The sequence below is a fragment of the Schistocerca cancellata genome, chromosome 1 (assembly GCF_023864275.1).
Source record: "Schistocerca cancellata isolate TAMUIC-IGC-003103 chromosome 1, iqSchCanc2.1, whole genome shotgun sequence".
NCBI lineage: Eukaryota > Metazoa > Arthropoda > Insecta > Orthoptera > Acrididae > Schistocerca > Schistocerca cancellata.
The window spans coordinates 1,286,820,825-1,286,838,025 of NC_064626.1; the positions used below are offsets into that span (position 1 = coordinate 1,286,820,825).

Below are 17,201 nucleotides of genomic sequence, written 5' to 3' on the forward strand. Positions count from 1 at the left end.
CTTACCCCCAGTCCATCTTCACCTGCTTCTTTTCCTTCTCTTCCTGTACCTACTATTGAATTCCATCCCCCATGACTACTAAATTTTAATCCCCCTTAACTATCTACACTATGTGATCAAAAGTGTCTGAACACCCACAAAAACATAAGATTTTCATAACAGGTGCATTGTGCTGCTACCTGCTGCCAGGTACTCCATATCAGGAACCTCAGTAGTGATTAGACATCGTGAGAGAGCAGAATGAGGCACTCCATGGAACTCACAGACTTTGAACATGTCACTTGTGTCATATGTCTGTACGCAAGATTTCCACACTCCTAAACATCCCAAGGTCCACTGTTTCTGATGTGATAGTGAAGTGGAAATGTGAAGGGACTCATACAGCACAAAATCGTACAGGCCGACCTCGTCTGTTGACTGACAGAGACCACCGACAGTTGAAGATGGTTGTAATGTGTAATAGCCAGACATCTATCCAAACTGCATCAGAATCCACCCACTGTAAGTACTATGACATTTAGGTGCGAAGTGAGAAAACTTGGATTTCATTGTTGAGCAGCTGTTCATAAGCCACACACCATGCCGATACATGCAAAACAAGGCCTTGCCTGGTGTAAGGAGCGTAAACATTGGACGATTGAACAATGGAAAATCATTGTGTGGAGTGACGAATCACAGTACGCAATTTGGCGATCCAATGGCAGGGTTTGGGTATGGCGAATGCCCGGTGAACGTCATCTGCCAGCGTGTGTAGTGCCAACAGTCAAATTCAGAGGCAGTGGTGTTATGGTGTGGTCGTGTTTTTCATGGAGAGGGCTTGCACCCCTTGTTGTTTTGCATGGCACTATCATAGCACAGGCCTACATTGATGTTATAAGCACCTTCTTGCTTCCCACTGTTGAAGGGAAATTGGGGGGATGGCGATTGCATCTTTCAACATGATCAAGCACATATTCATAATGCACGGCCTGTGGCAGAGTGGTTACACGACAATAACATCCCTGTAATGGACTGGTGTGCACCTGAATCCTTCATGCCAGGCCTCACCAACTGACATCAATACCTCTCATCAGTGCAACACTCTATGAAGAATGTGTTGTATCCGTAATTGGAGAAACAACAAATAATGATTGGTGTGAGTTCCAAAATCTGTTTATTGCCAACAGTTCCACAATAATAACACAACTTGGTGCTTGATCAAGAGCAGCGACTGGGCTGCAGAGTCCAAGTCTGGTATGGTAAACAGTCATAGTACAGTGTAGCATTGTTTCTGGGTGCGATGTCGACATAGCAAGTAGGTAGCCCAACATGACACTGCCAGGTGTGGCGGCATATGTGGCTATATAGGGCGAGTGGCGGAGGAAATGCCTCACGTAACTATCTCTCAGGAGGACACCAGCCGAGGTTGCGATAACAGTGCGGAGGCATTCAGTGTGTGAGGCCCGCGCCTGTGCTGTACAGTTGTGCAGAGCTGCGAGTAAGCAGGGCGTGCTGGCCATTGGCTGTATGACGTAAAGACCATGGCCACGCAGCTGCAGGCGCCATGGCGTGGGCATTGACTATACCACAGAATGGGCTGCCATTCCCCGAGAAACCTTCCAGCACCTGATTCAATGTGTGCCTGTGAGAGTGGAAGCCATCATCAGGGCTAAGGGTGGGCCAACACTATACTGAATTCCAGCATTACTGATGGAGAGTACCACAAACTTGTAAGTCATTTAGAGTCAGGTGTCTGGATACTTTTGACCACATAGTGTACATAATTTATTTTATCTCGTCATACATTTCTCCAATTTCTTCACCATCTGTGGAGTTAGTTGGCACATAAACTTGTACTATTGTGTAGGGGTGGGCTTCATGTCCATCTTGGCCACAATAATCCATTCACTATGCTGTTCATAGTAGATTTTTTTATTCGTTATTAAATCTACTCCTGCATTACCTGTATTTGATTTTGTATTTATAACCCTGTATTCACCTGACCAGAAGTCTTGTTCCTCCTGCTACCAAACTTTACTAATTCCCACTATATCTAGCTTTAACCTATCCGTTGCCCTTCTTAAATTTTCCAACCTACCTGCCCGATTAAGGGATCTGACATTCCACACTCCTATCAGTAGAAAGCCACTTTTGTTTCTCCTGATTATGACATCCTCCTGAGTAGTCCCTGCCCGGAAATCTGAATGGGGGACTATTTTACCTCTGGAATATTTTATCCAAGAGGACACCATCATCATTTAACCATACAGCGAATCTGCATGCCCTTGGGAAAAATTGTGGCTGTAGTTTCCCTTTGCTTTGAACCATGTGCGGTAGAAGCACAGCAAGGCCGTTTTGGTTGATGTCACAATGCCAGATCAGACAAACATCCAGACTGTTGCCCCTGCAACTACTGAAAAGGCTACTGCCCCTCTTCAGGAACCACATGTTTGTCTGGCCTCTCAACAGATACCCCTCCATTGTGGTTGCACCTACAGTATGGTGTATTGCTGAAACACACAAGCCTCCAATCAATGGTATGGTCCACGGTTCATGGGGTGGCGGGAGGGGGGGGGGGGGGGGGGGAGTTGTCTGCGCGCTTATGAGCAAGGGCCTTGTGCCAGCAAAGGCCCATCTGAGTTGCATTCATTGCTAATACAAGGTTCTGGTCCAGCTGGAATGTGACTAGCAAGTGACCAACTGCAGTTTACATGTCAACAACTGGAATGCCTAGTCATAAGCCAGAGACCAGTGGAAAGGTACATCTTTAAGTAACAAGCATGTAGTAGTTGTGCTACAGCAGCAGTAATCAGTATGAATTTGTGGTAGTACCCAGCTTTGATTAAAAATGCTTGTAATTCCTTGATAGACAAGGGATGTGGCAATGTGGCAAAAGATACGTATCAATGATTAACAGTGCATTAACAGATATTTTTTAATCACCACAAATGTGTAACTTACTGGAAGGTTATTTGACTATCACCAGTGATGATGAATATTCACTGGAAGAATAACAGCAAGATGATCTAATTTTGCTTTTACTTGACCCCTGCAACAAAAGTTCATGTAGTTCTGCCATCCATGCCTTGTATGACTGTTTTGGCCACTTTTGCCAGCAGTAAAACTCAACATGAGCAGCAATAGCTTGAGCACATTTACAGTGACACCTACAAAGTGACTCACACATCTGATAGAACGAAAGACTTGAGGGTTCTTGTAAGGGGGTGAGCTGACACAACGACTGGTACATGCAAGGTGAAATCCACAATAAAAAGGGCCTTGAACCAGTTACCCCAGAAAAGTGTTCTAACCCAAGAACACTGTAATTTATTTCTCTAACAGTGCACACACATGGAAGGCAATACACAAGTGGCCAGTGGAACTGGCTTGTACTCCAGTCTATGTAGGTATTAGTTCCCAGAGCAGGTACTGCTGGCAAACTGAACATGCACCTTCTTTCATATTAGAAGGCCAAGTGGCCTCTAGTGGCCGAGTCAAGCACAGATTTCACACACAAAGCATGGAGTGGTGCACACACAAAACTGATAGTTACAACAGAACACACAAAAGAATGACATAATAGTTTGTAATGATTGGTTATTGCTGTGTATCAAATGCTTCATTTACAGTACTTAAAATTTAATGGAAAGAATAAATACTATTTGTTTGAGCAATTAATTCAAATAGTTCTCTGAATAAGTGCATACAGTATGTTATTGTCACAAAGGGAAAGAATGGTTAAGTAGTACTTGTGTTGATAACAAAATGTCCAAAGTACTGCTATACAAACACCTCCTAGCTTTCAGAATTTGTTACTGCCTTCCTCAAAAAGAAAACAGTGATTCACTGAGGAAGACTATAAAAAGAAAGGATGGAGGGAATAGGGCATTTCATTCAGACCAGACGCTAAGAGGAATATACCTGTTGTGAGGAAGAGAGGAGACAAAGATCTAGTTTCCTCTCAACCTGGAGTCTGAGTGACCTGCCATTCCTTCCCCCAAGCCAACATCCTCGAGGAAGGAAAATACGAGTTACAAAAGTAAATAATAGTGTCTTCTACTTTTAAGTGTTTCTTCCTGAAGGTAAGAAATGGCCAGCCATTCTGTCACCTTGTAATTTGTGAATAGGAAAATCTTCTGAAGCTACGATAGCTTGGTATTTTTATTTTACTTCAAAATGACCAGTTTGGCAGAATCTTGCTTTCATCATCTGATCTTTGAAATATCTTATTAAAATGTGAACATGCCACCAATACAATGAGAACAATTTCTGCTCATAGGAAACCACATCACATTGGCTTCTCAAACACATGTGACTGCACTTTCTATATGTTCACTTCCAATCCTGAGCACACAGATGGTGTAATGGATATTTTATGCATTCTTTTTTCATGTGTTTGAGAAGCCTGTGTGGTGTGGTTTCATAAAAAAGAAAATTGTTCTCATTGTATTGGTGGCATATCTGCACGATGTTAAGATTTCCCGAAGATGCAATGATGACAGCAATGTGAAATAAAATAAAAATATCAATGCAGAAGATTGTCCTATTCACCAATGACAGATGGCTCCCTCCAAATATGAGCAACCTATATCCTTGTAATTTATTTTCTTAACCAAATTTTCCTTTTGATATTTTAATATTAGAACATTATCATTCTATCTAGCAAAAGTTGACAGAGTTTCCCTAGTTATAGCATTCACAAGAGTAAGCAGGAATAGAAAAACACCATAACCCTCTTTCATGCAATTAAGGCAAGTGAGAATAAAGAAACTATTTTCAGGTGTCTCCAATTCAGTTTTTGGGAATATGACTGCCAACAACACAAAATATCACATAAATAAAACTCGTTGCCAGTGATATGAGTTTAGCCTTCTCTCAGGGAGGAATATCTTTCTCACTCAAGCCAACCTCAGTACACTGTAAATGACTGTATTATGTGCACACAAACTTTCTGTATGCTCCATTGTTAGTAAAAAAAGTCATGTTAACTTTATTTGCAAGCTTCAAGCTTCATTCTGTAAGCCACCCACACCAGAATATCTATAGTGGTGACCCCACAGTGAACAGCAGCATCTGTTTTGACATAACAAGTGATCAGGGATGCAACTGCTCCACACTGGGCAACCGTCCAGATGCAAGAAATTGTCTGCAATAGGTGCTGTGGATCACAATGGACAGAAACGTTTTCTACAGGTCAAGCAAGTGGGGCCTAACTAGTTCTGCCCCATCTATAAGTGACAGAGGTAGACTGATTGTGTTAGACAAAGTAACAAATCAATATTTTCTCATATCACTGGCTCTAAAGCGAGCACAATTCCCAGGGTACAGCCACAAACAGAACATAAGATGTCCGTCATCCAACTGCATGCAGCAAATGCCACTAATATCAGGCTGTTTGGAACCATCTCACACACTGCGGACCTCAGTTTGCATCAGAAATTTACATGGTAGTTTGTGGTCACAGAGATTTGTGAACTGATTTGGCCATGGGTTTTTTATTTCATTGATTTCACCTCTCCCCTGACCAAATGCTAGCAATCCTTAGGCAAACTGAAAGTGGCCAGACAGCATCTGGTATCACTGGCAGTCCACCAGCACATTCAAATGCAGTTTCAGAGGGGACTGTTCCAGTACATCCCTCTTCAAACTCTACCTAAGACATCCACTGTAACTTCTTAGTAACCATCATGTTTTGGAGACCAAGCTACGAGCAGTGATGATGTTATGAAAAAGAAAAGAAGGAGAGGCTCAGACTACACAATGATAATTTCGAATTAAAACCTTGGGCACATTCATTAAGCAGTGAACTGGATGCTACAATATATTATATATGAGAGTTAAAGAGGGAACACCACCACTGTCTGAAAATTCCTAGTGCAAACAAGAAAGCACCAACCGGTTATGTCAATGAACTGCACATGAACAGTCTGTGCAGACTGCACTGGATGACTCACCAAAGGTACAGGTCAGTATGGTGAACTTTTCTAACAGGGTGTGTGGGCACCCCTTACATATGTCTCCTGTGTTCTCCATCTAATGTACATGACATATAAACAGAGAGGCATCAGTCTTGACATAGTGTACAAAATTAATGTCACACTAGTCTGCCAGTTTACCATAAAGCATGCAGGCTGGGACCAGACAAACTTCAAATGGCCAAACTGTTATCAATACATTGCTACAGGCAGGCATTCTCAGGTCATTCGACAGTCTGTGGGCTTCACCTGTACATTTAGTTTGTAAGAAAGACATAGCATATAGTCTATATGGTGATGTGGTGATTACCACACCCCAAATTCACATACAGTGCCTGTTCATTACCCCATACCATATATCCAAGACTTTAGTCATGCCTTGGCAGGTACTTGCAGGTTCAGCATTCTAAACTGTAAAAAAGCACACTTGAAAATTCCCATTGTTACTGAGGACATACGCAAAACTGCTATAATAACACCATCCAAGCTCTATGAATTCTTGTTCATGTCTCACAGCTTAAAAATGGAGTCAAAAGTCAAAATGTGGCAATGCTTCATTGACAATATTCTCCCCAAATTTCAATTCAGTTTCCCATACTTGGATGACATTTCAGCATTTTTTAAAAAAAAAACAAACTTCTCCACAAGAGCTTGAGGAACATCTCTGACTTATTTTTGAGGCCAGTGATGAATAAAGACAAATGCCAGATTCGACAAACGGAAGTAATATTCTCTAGGACACTGACAATCAAGCTGGGGCTCTAACCACGACCCAACAAACACACACACACACACACACACACACACACACACACACACACACACACACAAATGCAACTCACACACATGACTGCAGTCTCAGGCAAATGAAACCACACTCCAAGCAGCAGCACGAGTGCATGATGGGAGTCCCGACTGGGTGGGGGTATGGAGGAGGCTGGGGCAGGGAGGGGGAGGTATAGTATCATTGGGATGGTGGACAGTGGAATGCTGCAGGTCAGACAGAGGGCAGGGGAGAGGTGGGGAGGGGAGGGGGGGAGGGAGTATCGGAAAAGCAGAGAATTAAAAAGACTGGATGTGGTGGTGGAATGACAGCTGTAGTGCTGGAATTGGAGCAGGGAAGGGGCTGGATGGGTGAGGAAAATGACTAATGGAGTTTGAGGCCAGGAGGGTTACAGGAATGTAGGATTTCTTGCAGGGAAAGTTCCCACCTGCACAATTCAGAAAAGCTGGTATTGGTGGGAAGGATCTATATGCCACAGGCTGTGAAGGAGTCATTGAAATGAAGGATATCATGTTTGGCAGCACGTTTAGCAACAGGGTGATCCACTTATTTCTTGGCCACAGTTTGTCGGTGGCCATTCATGCGGACAGGCAGCTTGTTGGTTGTCATGCCTGCATAGAATGCAACACAGCGGTTGCAGCTCAGCTTGTGGACCACATGACTGGTTTCACAGGTAGCCCTGCCTTTGATGGGACAGGTGATGTTAGTGACCGGACTGTAGTAGGTGGTGGTAGGAGGATGTATTGGACAGGTCTTGCATCTAGGTCTATTACAGGGATATGAGCAAAGAGGTAAGGGATTGGGAGCAGCGGTTGTGTAAGGATGGACAACTACATTGTGTAGGTTTGGTGGACAAGCAGAGAATGTAATTCAGTTGCTGCAGTCCTGGGTGGTAGTGAGTTATGAGGGGAATGCTCCTCTATGGTCAGACAGTGGGACTTGGGGGTGGTGGGAGATTGGAAAGATAAGGCATGGGAGATTTATTTTTATACAAGGTTGGGAGGAGAATTACAGTCAGTGAAGGCTTCAGCGAGACCCTCGGTATATTTCGAGAGGGACTGCTCACTGCTGCAGATGCAATGACCATGGGTGCCTAGGCTGTACAGAAGAGACTTCTTCATATGGAACAGGTGGCAACTGTCGAATTGGAGATATTGCAGTGGATAGTAGGTCTGATATGGACAGGGGTACTTATGTAGCCATTTTGAGGTGGAGGTCAACATCTAGGAAGGAAGGTGGCTTGATGGATTAAGTAGGACCAAGTGAAGCAAATGGGGGATAAGTTGTTGAGGTCCTGGAGGAATGTTGACAGGGTGTCCTCACCTTCGATCCAGATAGCAAAGATGTCATCAATGAATCTGAACCAAGTGAGGTGTTAAGGATTCTGGATTTTAGGAAGGATTCCTCTAGATGGCCCACGAATAGGTTGGCATAGGATGGTGCCATGCAGGTGCCCATAGTCATACCGCAGATTTGTTTGTAGGTAATGCATTCAAATAAGAAGTAATTATGGGCAAACCCTGTCTCGCAGACCTACTACGCTTACCCCACCCTCCGAAGCTCCCTCCCATCGTGTCACAGAATTCGGAACCTAAACAGACCTGCAACACCATCGTGGATGTTTCCTCCAAAAGCCTAAGCCCGACAGAAATATCAATCCTTTCCAAAGCCCTCACTTTTTGCCCACTCCAAAATTCAATCATGCAGGACTTGTTAAAGACCTTCTCTCCTTCTACCAGTCCCTACAGTGGAAACACTTTTTCGCCACCAACCCTACCAATCAGACTCAACTAAAGACGAATATTGCACCTTGCCTAACTCGGTTCACTCCTCCATCCAACCATTATCCACCCCCAATGCCCCCAAAACACCCCCTGTTAACTTTCCAGAATTTATTAACCTTGAACCTTGCCTCAGTATCATTCCCATAATCCCTCAACAAGCAAACTAACCTTACATCTGCAAAAAGAACCACAGCCCACCATCTAAAAACTGATATTATAATCCTACATGTGGACAGAGGCCCCAATAATGTCGTTTTTAACTGCAAGTATTACCTGGGGAAGGACTCTGCCAGCTGTCAGATACTTCCATCTAAAAAACCTTGCCACAGTGACCCCATTCCATAATCCAGCAGGATCTCTAGTCAATACTCAAATACTTAGGCCCATCTGTAACGAAACAGTGTTGCCCACTGCTATCCTGTTTTGGTTTTACACTCCTTCAGTGACTTAGTTAAGCAATGAACTTTTATTTTTTCTCATTTTCACTACTCAGATTCTGACTACAGATTCTGTGGCCTTCAGCCTCATAGTACAGAATTCAGAAATAGTTTAAATAAAATTCCACTAGTAAAATCTATTATTTTAGTACAGTCTAATATTTATTCTGAAAGTAATGAGCTAATCAGTTTTATTGGAAATGCATACTATTAACAGTTATGGACAATGACATATATTGTGCAATACATATTAAATAAAATTCGAGTGAGCTAATAGATCAAATTCAGCTATAAGACTGCATCCAAAAGAAAGCCTAAATTTTACTGATTCCAGCAAAGTGTTTAAATTAACCTAAAGTCTGTTAGTTAAATAGATATTAAGACTTAAAATCTGTAGCCTGTATGACTTTCAGTGCCAATTGTGACCAAATTACCGAATAATTCTGAGATCTGTTTTGATACTTTTGCTACCTTTATTTTTCTACATAAAATGACTCCAGTCTCAACTTTGTAAGTGCATTAATTAAGAATTACGTAAATTCGAATATGTAAAAATTATTGTTCAAAAGGGCTGCCACGGTTATAAGTCGGGAATTTCCACGGCGGATGCACAAGTTAGTTCCGCGTATTTAAATTGATACAGCTCACTCGTGTTATTTAAATAATAAAACCCAATAGTTAACTTCAAAACCAGTTATAAAGGATCATTTTAACACTGGGAAATTATAAACTATAATATATTAACAGAAATAGTCAAATATTCAAGCGCTCGTCTATATAAGGTCCGAGCTGGTGCAGCTCTAGTTAGTTCTCGGTCAGATTCTCTCGGAGCAAAAGTGCCGGCAAGTCGGTTAATTTTTCGGTAATTGTAATAGTGAACTTTGTTAAAGACTGGAAGTTTTTGACCTACCTAATGTGTCGATTAAGTGTAAGAGGCCTGGTCATACGAATATTGTGTGTGTGAGTGATAACAAATAAATCGCACTGTGGTTGACAAATGTTCAACAATGCATACGATCTTGACTTTTTATTTTGGAAAACTTAATTTAGAATCCCGGCTTCTTAATTTCAGTGTGATTTAGGTGAGATGGACGCAGCTACTGGGAAGACAATGTCGAATAAGCAAAGCGAGGTAGGTCGAGAACACTACGCACTATCTACTGGGTGAGGAAATATTTCAATACCGGTACATCCGGTTGTGACGTGAACTAGTAAGAGGCACCAATAAAAGCACATGTCCCGGCACTTTACACGTCCCAGAACCTCTCTCTGTTAACCCTTACCACTCCCCACACTCCTATCTTCTATACGTTTCCTTAAGTCCATAAACTTAACCACCCAGACACGCCATTGTGGTAGGTTACTGTGCCACCACTGAGAGAATCTCTGCTCTCGTAGACCGACACCTTCAACCTATTACCCAGAACCTATCCTCTTACGTAAAAAATAGCAACCTTTTCCCCATCAACTCTCCACAGTTTCCTTACCACTATCAAAAACTACCTTTCCCGTCACCTGATTCATTCCAAAACAACAACCTACTTCCAAGTTGCCATGACTAACTATATCCACTCACAATTATTTCTCCTTTGAAGGCTTTATGTACAAACAAATCCAGGGTACAGCTATGAGCACCCTCACGGCACCATCGTACGCATTTGCATCTGCAGCGGTGAACAGACCCTCTCGAAATCTACTGAGGGTCTCACTGATGCCTTCACTCCCAACCTTGTACAAAAATAAATCTCCTGTCCCTTACCTTTCTGGTCTCCCACCACCTCCCACTGTCTGACCACAGAGGAGGATTCCACTTATAGCTCAGTACCACCCAGGACTGCAGCAACCGAATTACATTCTCCGCCAGGGTTTCGATTACCTCTTGTCGTGCCCTGAAATGAGAAATGTCCTGCCCATCATTTCCACCTGTCCCAAAATAGTATTCCACCATCCACCAAACCTACACAATGTACTTGTCCATCCTTACACAACCGCTGCTCCCGATCCCTTACCTCATCGCTCATATGCCTATAATAGACCTAGATGTGAGACCTGGCCAATACGTCCTCCTACCACCACCTACTACAGTCTGGTCACTAACATCACCTATCTCATCAGAGGCAGGGCTACCTGTGAAACCGATCGTGTGGTCTACAAGCTGAGCTGCAACCGCTGTGCTGCATTCTATGTAGGCACGGCAACCGACAAGCTGTCTGTCCACATGAAAGGACAATGATAAACTGTGGCCGAGAAAGAGGTGTACCACCCCATTGCTGAACATGCTGCCAAACATGATATCCTTCATTTCAATGACTGCTTCACAGCCTGTGGCATACGGATCCTTCCCACCGACATCAGCTTTTCTGAATCGCACAGTTGGGAACTTTCCCTGTAATACATCCTACATGCCCATAACCCCCTTGGCCTCAACCTTTGTTAGTCACTGTCCTCACTCATCCGGCCCCTTTCCTGTTCCCATTCCGGCACTACACAGCCGTCATTTCACCACCACGCCTAGTCTTTTTTATTTCTCTCCTTTACCACTACTGCCCCCCTCCCCACCTCTCCCCTGAACCTCTGTCTGACTTGCAGCACTTCACTGTATGCCACCCCCACCACACTATTCCTCCCCCTCCCCCCCCCCCCCCCCCAGCCTCCTCCTTCCCCTCACCCAGTCACCACTCCCATCATGCACTGGTGCTGCTGCTAGCAGTGCAGTTTCAGTTGCCTGAAACTGCAGTTGTGTGTGTGAGTTACATTTGTGTGTGTGACTAAGGCCTTGATGGCCAACAGCTTTAATTGTGAGAGTCCTTTAATTGTGCCTATCTGTGGCTCAGCATCTCCGCTACATGTTGAGAAGCAACTTTCCTTTGCATGATATTGTAAAATTTTATCTTTTTCAAGCATTTAATACATTTAAAAATGTTACATTTATACACAAATATAGCACATAAGTTGAAGTCCAGTCACTGACTACAACCATTCACAAGAAGAAAATCACCATCTACAATTGCAGCTTTTGATGGTTTCGAAACAGAATCCATTAATTATATTAGAAATGTTAAGAGCAACTTGCAAAAAACGTAATGTTTGTTTGCATGTTATGTGAAAAACCAAGGTAAGTGCTGCCTACTCACATCAACATCTCCTTTGTACACTGCCGACCTCATATCATTGTCTATAGACATTTCCTCCTTTGTGCAGAGTAAGTACCTGCTCAAAAAATAGAGAACATTTATGTAAATGCAAGAAATATGTCGTAGCCAAAGAGAGAAGCAGCAGAACATGAAATACAGTCAGTCAATCAGTCGGTCTCTCTCTCCTCTCTCTCTCTCTCTCTCTCTCTCTCTCTCTCTCTCTCTAACCTACGTAAGTAAAAAACATGGAAACAATCAATTTTTGTGCAGATCAGAGCCTAAAAGCATCCCTTGAATGCTGTTATTGCAGAACACTTGTCTTGCAATTATTAACAATGATAACACCAGGTTTGCATATCAACAGTATTATGTAAGGGACAGAATGGTATTCACTGTAAAGGTGACAGTGAATTGCAGACAGGCACAACAGAAAGAGTGTTACACATTGAGCTGTTGGCTAAAGCCTTCTTCAGAAAAGAAAACTTTCACACATTCACATAAGCAGGCACACTTCATGCACATATGATCATTATCTCTGGTCGTTCCAGACAGAATTCAGTTCTCAAAAGCAGCAATCCGGAATGGAGAGGGAAAGGGGAGGGATACCAGGATATTGATGGGGGAGAGGGAGATACAATCTGGTGGAGCATGCAGTGGCTAGATGGCAGCAGTACAAGGCTGCCAGATGCAGCATCGGGAGGCTGAATGGGAGGGGAAACGTGGAGTAGAAACAGAGGAGCAGAGAAGGGGAAAAGATCAGTGGATGCATTGGCAGAGGGTGGCAGGCAATGAGGGTAAGAGGGCCCGCACTGGGAGGAGGTGTTGGGTGGAAGGTGTGGGGATAGCAGGCTACCGTAAGTTGAGGCCAAGATAATTTTGGGAGCAGAGAATGTACTGTAAGGATCTATCCTACTTGCGCAGTTCCAGAAAAACTGGTGGTGGAGGACAGGATCCAGATAACACAGGTTGTGAAACCGCCATTGAAATCAGGTATATTATGTTCAGCTGCATGTTATGCCACAGGATGGTCCACTTTGTTCTTTGCCACAGTTTGGAAGTGGCAATTCATCATGGGGGACAGCTGGCTGGTATATGACGTGGCTGCTTTTCCAGGTGGTCCAGCCTCTGCTGGGGTAGGGTAAGTATGTGACAGGGCTGGAATTGGAAGAGCCAAGCAGGTGGATTGCACAGGTTGTAATGGGTCACCCTCCTCCAACATTACCTTTTCTTTTTATAGAATAACCGATACCGTGTATACTATCGATTCTTGTATAGGTGAACATTGTATCAGCTGTCTAACTGAATGAACTTCATATGATTTTGTATATGGTGTGTTATGTTTTAGGCTAAAATGAATAAAAAGAAATTAATTTGTTATGCTCTGTATGTACAGTTAAAATTAATCTTATTTTAAAAATACTGGAAATTATGAAAATATCCGACATATTTAAAATTCATATTATTAATTGCACAATCTAACATTAATTATTTAATTTATTTCTGGACACGTTTATAAAATAATGATATAACTTGAAGATTCTTCTTTTGTCTTGAAAGTTTGTAAACTCTTTTGCTTTGTAAACTCTTTGGAATATTGTGAATACCACAGAATGGTAGGAGTTGTGGGCATGCCTCTGATAGAAGTAGACATTTTTCTAAGTTTGTAAACAACAATCTAATTATTGGCTTTTCTGAAATGGAATTGTAAAGTTAGTGTGATATAAAAGAGTGGGTAAAATAAACATATATTCATAGCAACAGGCAAATCTTCATCATTTATTCAGTTGAATAAAGAACCCACAAGGTTATAAAAATTACAGCCTCAAGAATGTACCCTAGACGCAAGACTTGGAGTCAAAACCAATGAGATAATCAAGATAAGCAAAATGTTTTTCTTTTGGGTATCTTATGCCTCTTGAAGCTTTTGAAAATAGTGAAGAGACTAAGCGAATTTTAATAGTGATGTGTAGGAGGGTAAGATTACAAGTGTGGGCGTCAGCTGCGATCTGTTGACTGATAACCAAGTCTTGTCTGTTGCAGAAGAAAACAGGACAGTACTTTAGTGCTTTGTATAATTTCCAGTTTTCATATATTTATGGAAACTCCAATCACTCAATGAAAGAAGACCAGTGATGAGAATTTCATATGATATCAACAACGACGGACCGGACAAATTGAAAGAGGACTTGACAACTACAACGAAGGGCTTAAAAAAAGATAAGTACAGACTATTTGTGAAATTAATATTTTTGGTGGGATCATGTGATCGCTAGGAAAATGAATAGAGATGAGGGCGATGGTGATGAAGTGAAAGCTGTAGGATGTAGTCTAGACGGATTTGAACCAAGTTAAAGTGCAGAAAGCAAAGAAACAGTGAAAACCAATATTATTCAGCTGATTTTGGCAAAATCGAGTGGAGTTCATAATTAGTTAATAGGAATAAAAACAGATAACAATAGCAAATTTTGTGCAGTTAATGATCAGTTAACCGAAAAATTTACTTCACTATAAGGACAATTAAATGATCTGAAAACTGAAAGCAAAGGTAAAGTGGACAGAGTACAATACCAAATAGACCAACTTAGTAATCAGGTTTTGGAACTGAAAAAGGGTTGTCAGAGGGATTAGAAAGTGTGAATGAAAAGTCACTGTCTTAGAAAATAAATTTATTGTTTTAGAAAATGAGTTAATTGCACAATCATCAAAACAGATGAAGAATGTTAATGATGTATAGTTGAACAGAAGACCATTGTGGAAAAAATGGAGCAGAACTTTAGTAGTTTGGATCAAAAAATTTTAAATGTTGAAAACAGTATGCTAACTAATGTAAATGCTTTAGATCAAAAAAAAATCAGTAGTTCAGCAAAATTTTATTCACAAAAATCTTTATTCAAACAATGGTATTGTGTGGTCCAACATTCCAATCAAAAGTTTTCCATCAGACAGTTTACATCCAGTGGCTTTTCTACACCACTGTAGAGGTAGTTTTGTGTCAGGCATAAGTGATGACCGAAAGTTAAATTTGTTAGAAGATGTCTTGAAGGTGAAGCTCTGTCATGGGTAAATCTAAATTTCAGCTACTGGGAATCATATCAAAATTTTGAAAAAAGTTTTTAAATATATTTTAGTCTGGAGTTGACCAAGGGAGAATTAAAAGTGAATTTCTGAATGGTCCAATTATAGGTACAGAGATGGAGTTTTGTAAGAATCAACTTAAGAAATGAACACATCTTAACAAACCTTGATGATGATGATAATAATAATAATAATAATAATAATAATAATGAGCATCAGGTATTTGTAGAGTTTACGAATAATGAAGTTTCAGAGTTATCTGCAGATACAGGTAAGTTAAGTGATGTATGTGAAATGTGCTTTATTCATCTCATAACATACACAATTTCAGAACATATGTCTGATGTACAGGAGACATGTCAAGGTTACAGTTTGCTTATTTAAAATTTTGTCACATTTACAATAATACTTTGTGGAGAGTTTACTTACTTGCAATTTGTCAGACTTACAGTATTTACATCTACTATAACTATCATAAATTTTTATTCCATTTTAGGGATCCAGCTCAAAGTATCACTTCATCCTTCACGAAATCTTTCACAGAGTAGTAGCATCATTCAGTTAGAAAATCATGTAACTTGCTTTTTAAAATATTTATCTTCATATTCATTATGTCACACCCTTTTATTGTGTTTTGAATTTTCATGGCTATATACTGAGGAGTCTGAGCATGCAGTTTTAAGCGATGAGACATAAGCATAAAGTTCTCTTTATGTCTTGTGTCATATGAGCATTCAAAATGATTTTTTTTAAATATATCAGCTCTGCAGCGTAGGAATAGAACCACCTCAAAGATGTATAAAGAGGGGACAGTTCATATTTTAGGTCTTTAAATAATGGTTGACATGATGCCCTTAGCTGTGCAGAGCACATGTTGCAAATGATTCTTTTTTGCAACTTTAAAATTCGTGTAACTTTTCCCGAGTTTCCCCAAAAAGTATTCCCTATCGAATAACTGATTCAAAGTAGCTACAATATGCTATTTTCCTGGCGGCCATTTCAGTGGCACAGGCTAAAATTTCCATTGCAAATGCAAGGCTGTTTAATTTATTTGCTAGATATTCTATATGAGAATTCCAACTCAAAGTTCTGCCTAAGTTTATTCCCAGGAACCTGACTGAGTCAAGTTCTTCCATTTTTTGATTGTTGTGAGTGACATGGATTTTTTTAGTTTTTGAATGTTTGGTTTTAAAACTGATCTTGTGGGTTTTTGAAATGTTTAGCCTTAAGCCATTTTGACTGAACCATGTTTCCAGGTTACTTAACATATTCATGACACTCAGTGGTATATTGTCAGAATTTTCATTTTCCACTTGGGTAGAAGTATTATCTGCAAAAAAAAAGTTAAATGAGTATTTATATTGAGAGGCAAGTCATTTACATAGAAGATGAATAAAATGGGTCCAAGGATTGAGCCTTGAGGAACACCTTGTGACACAGTTTTCCACTTGGAGAAGTGATTTGCTCCATTTGATGTGTTTCCTCTCCAAGAGATATGATTCACACCATTTCAAAGCAACATCCCTTATTCTATACCTGTTTAGTTTGAAAAGCATCAGGGCATGGTTTACAGAGTCGAATGCTTTTGTAAGATCACATAATATTCATGTGACCTTAGCTTTCCTATCTAGTGATGAATTAATTTTTTCAATAAACTCGTTTATCACATCTACTATGTTTTAGCCTTGTAGGAAGCCAAATTGCTTATGGGAAATGGTATCATTCTGTGCGATGAAGCTTTGTATCTGTAAAGCAGCAATTTTTTTTCAAATATTTTTGATATGACAGGGCATATAGAGATGGGGCAATAACTTCCCATATCATCTTTTGAAGATTTTTTTAAACAATGGTTTACTTCTGCGTATTTCAAGAGATCAGGGAAGAAACCTTCTTCAAAGGATTTGTTTATTATGAGAGAGAGGATGAGTTATTATGCTGTAAACTTTTTTAATTATTTTGGTGGGTATCCCATCCCAGCCAGCAGAGTTTTTGCCTTTTAAGGAGAGTATGACATTTTCAACAAATTTTGCTGA

At 40.9% G+C, this 17,201-nt stretch overlaps 1 protein-coding gene across 1 annotated transcript in view; it reads right to left on the reverse strand.

Annotated features, from left to right (window-relative positions):
- LOC126095109 (serine/threonine-protein phosphatase 6 regulatory ankyrin repeat subunit A-like) overlaps positions 1-17,201 on the reverse strand; it is a 400,015-nt gene that overhangs the window by 349,097 nt on the left and 33,717 nt on the right. Inside the window, exon 2 of the mRNA XM_049909822.1 lies at positions 12,094-12,169. Coding sequence (XP_049765779.1) covers positions 12,094-12,144 — 51 coding nt within the window. The 5' untranslated portion in view covers positions 12,145-12,169. The remainder of the gene's footprint in view (positions 1-12,093; positions 12,170-17,201) is intronic.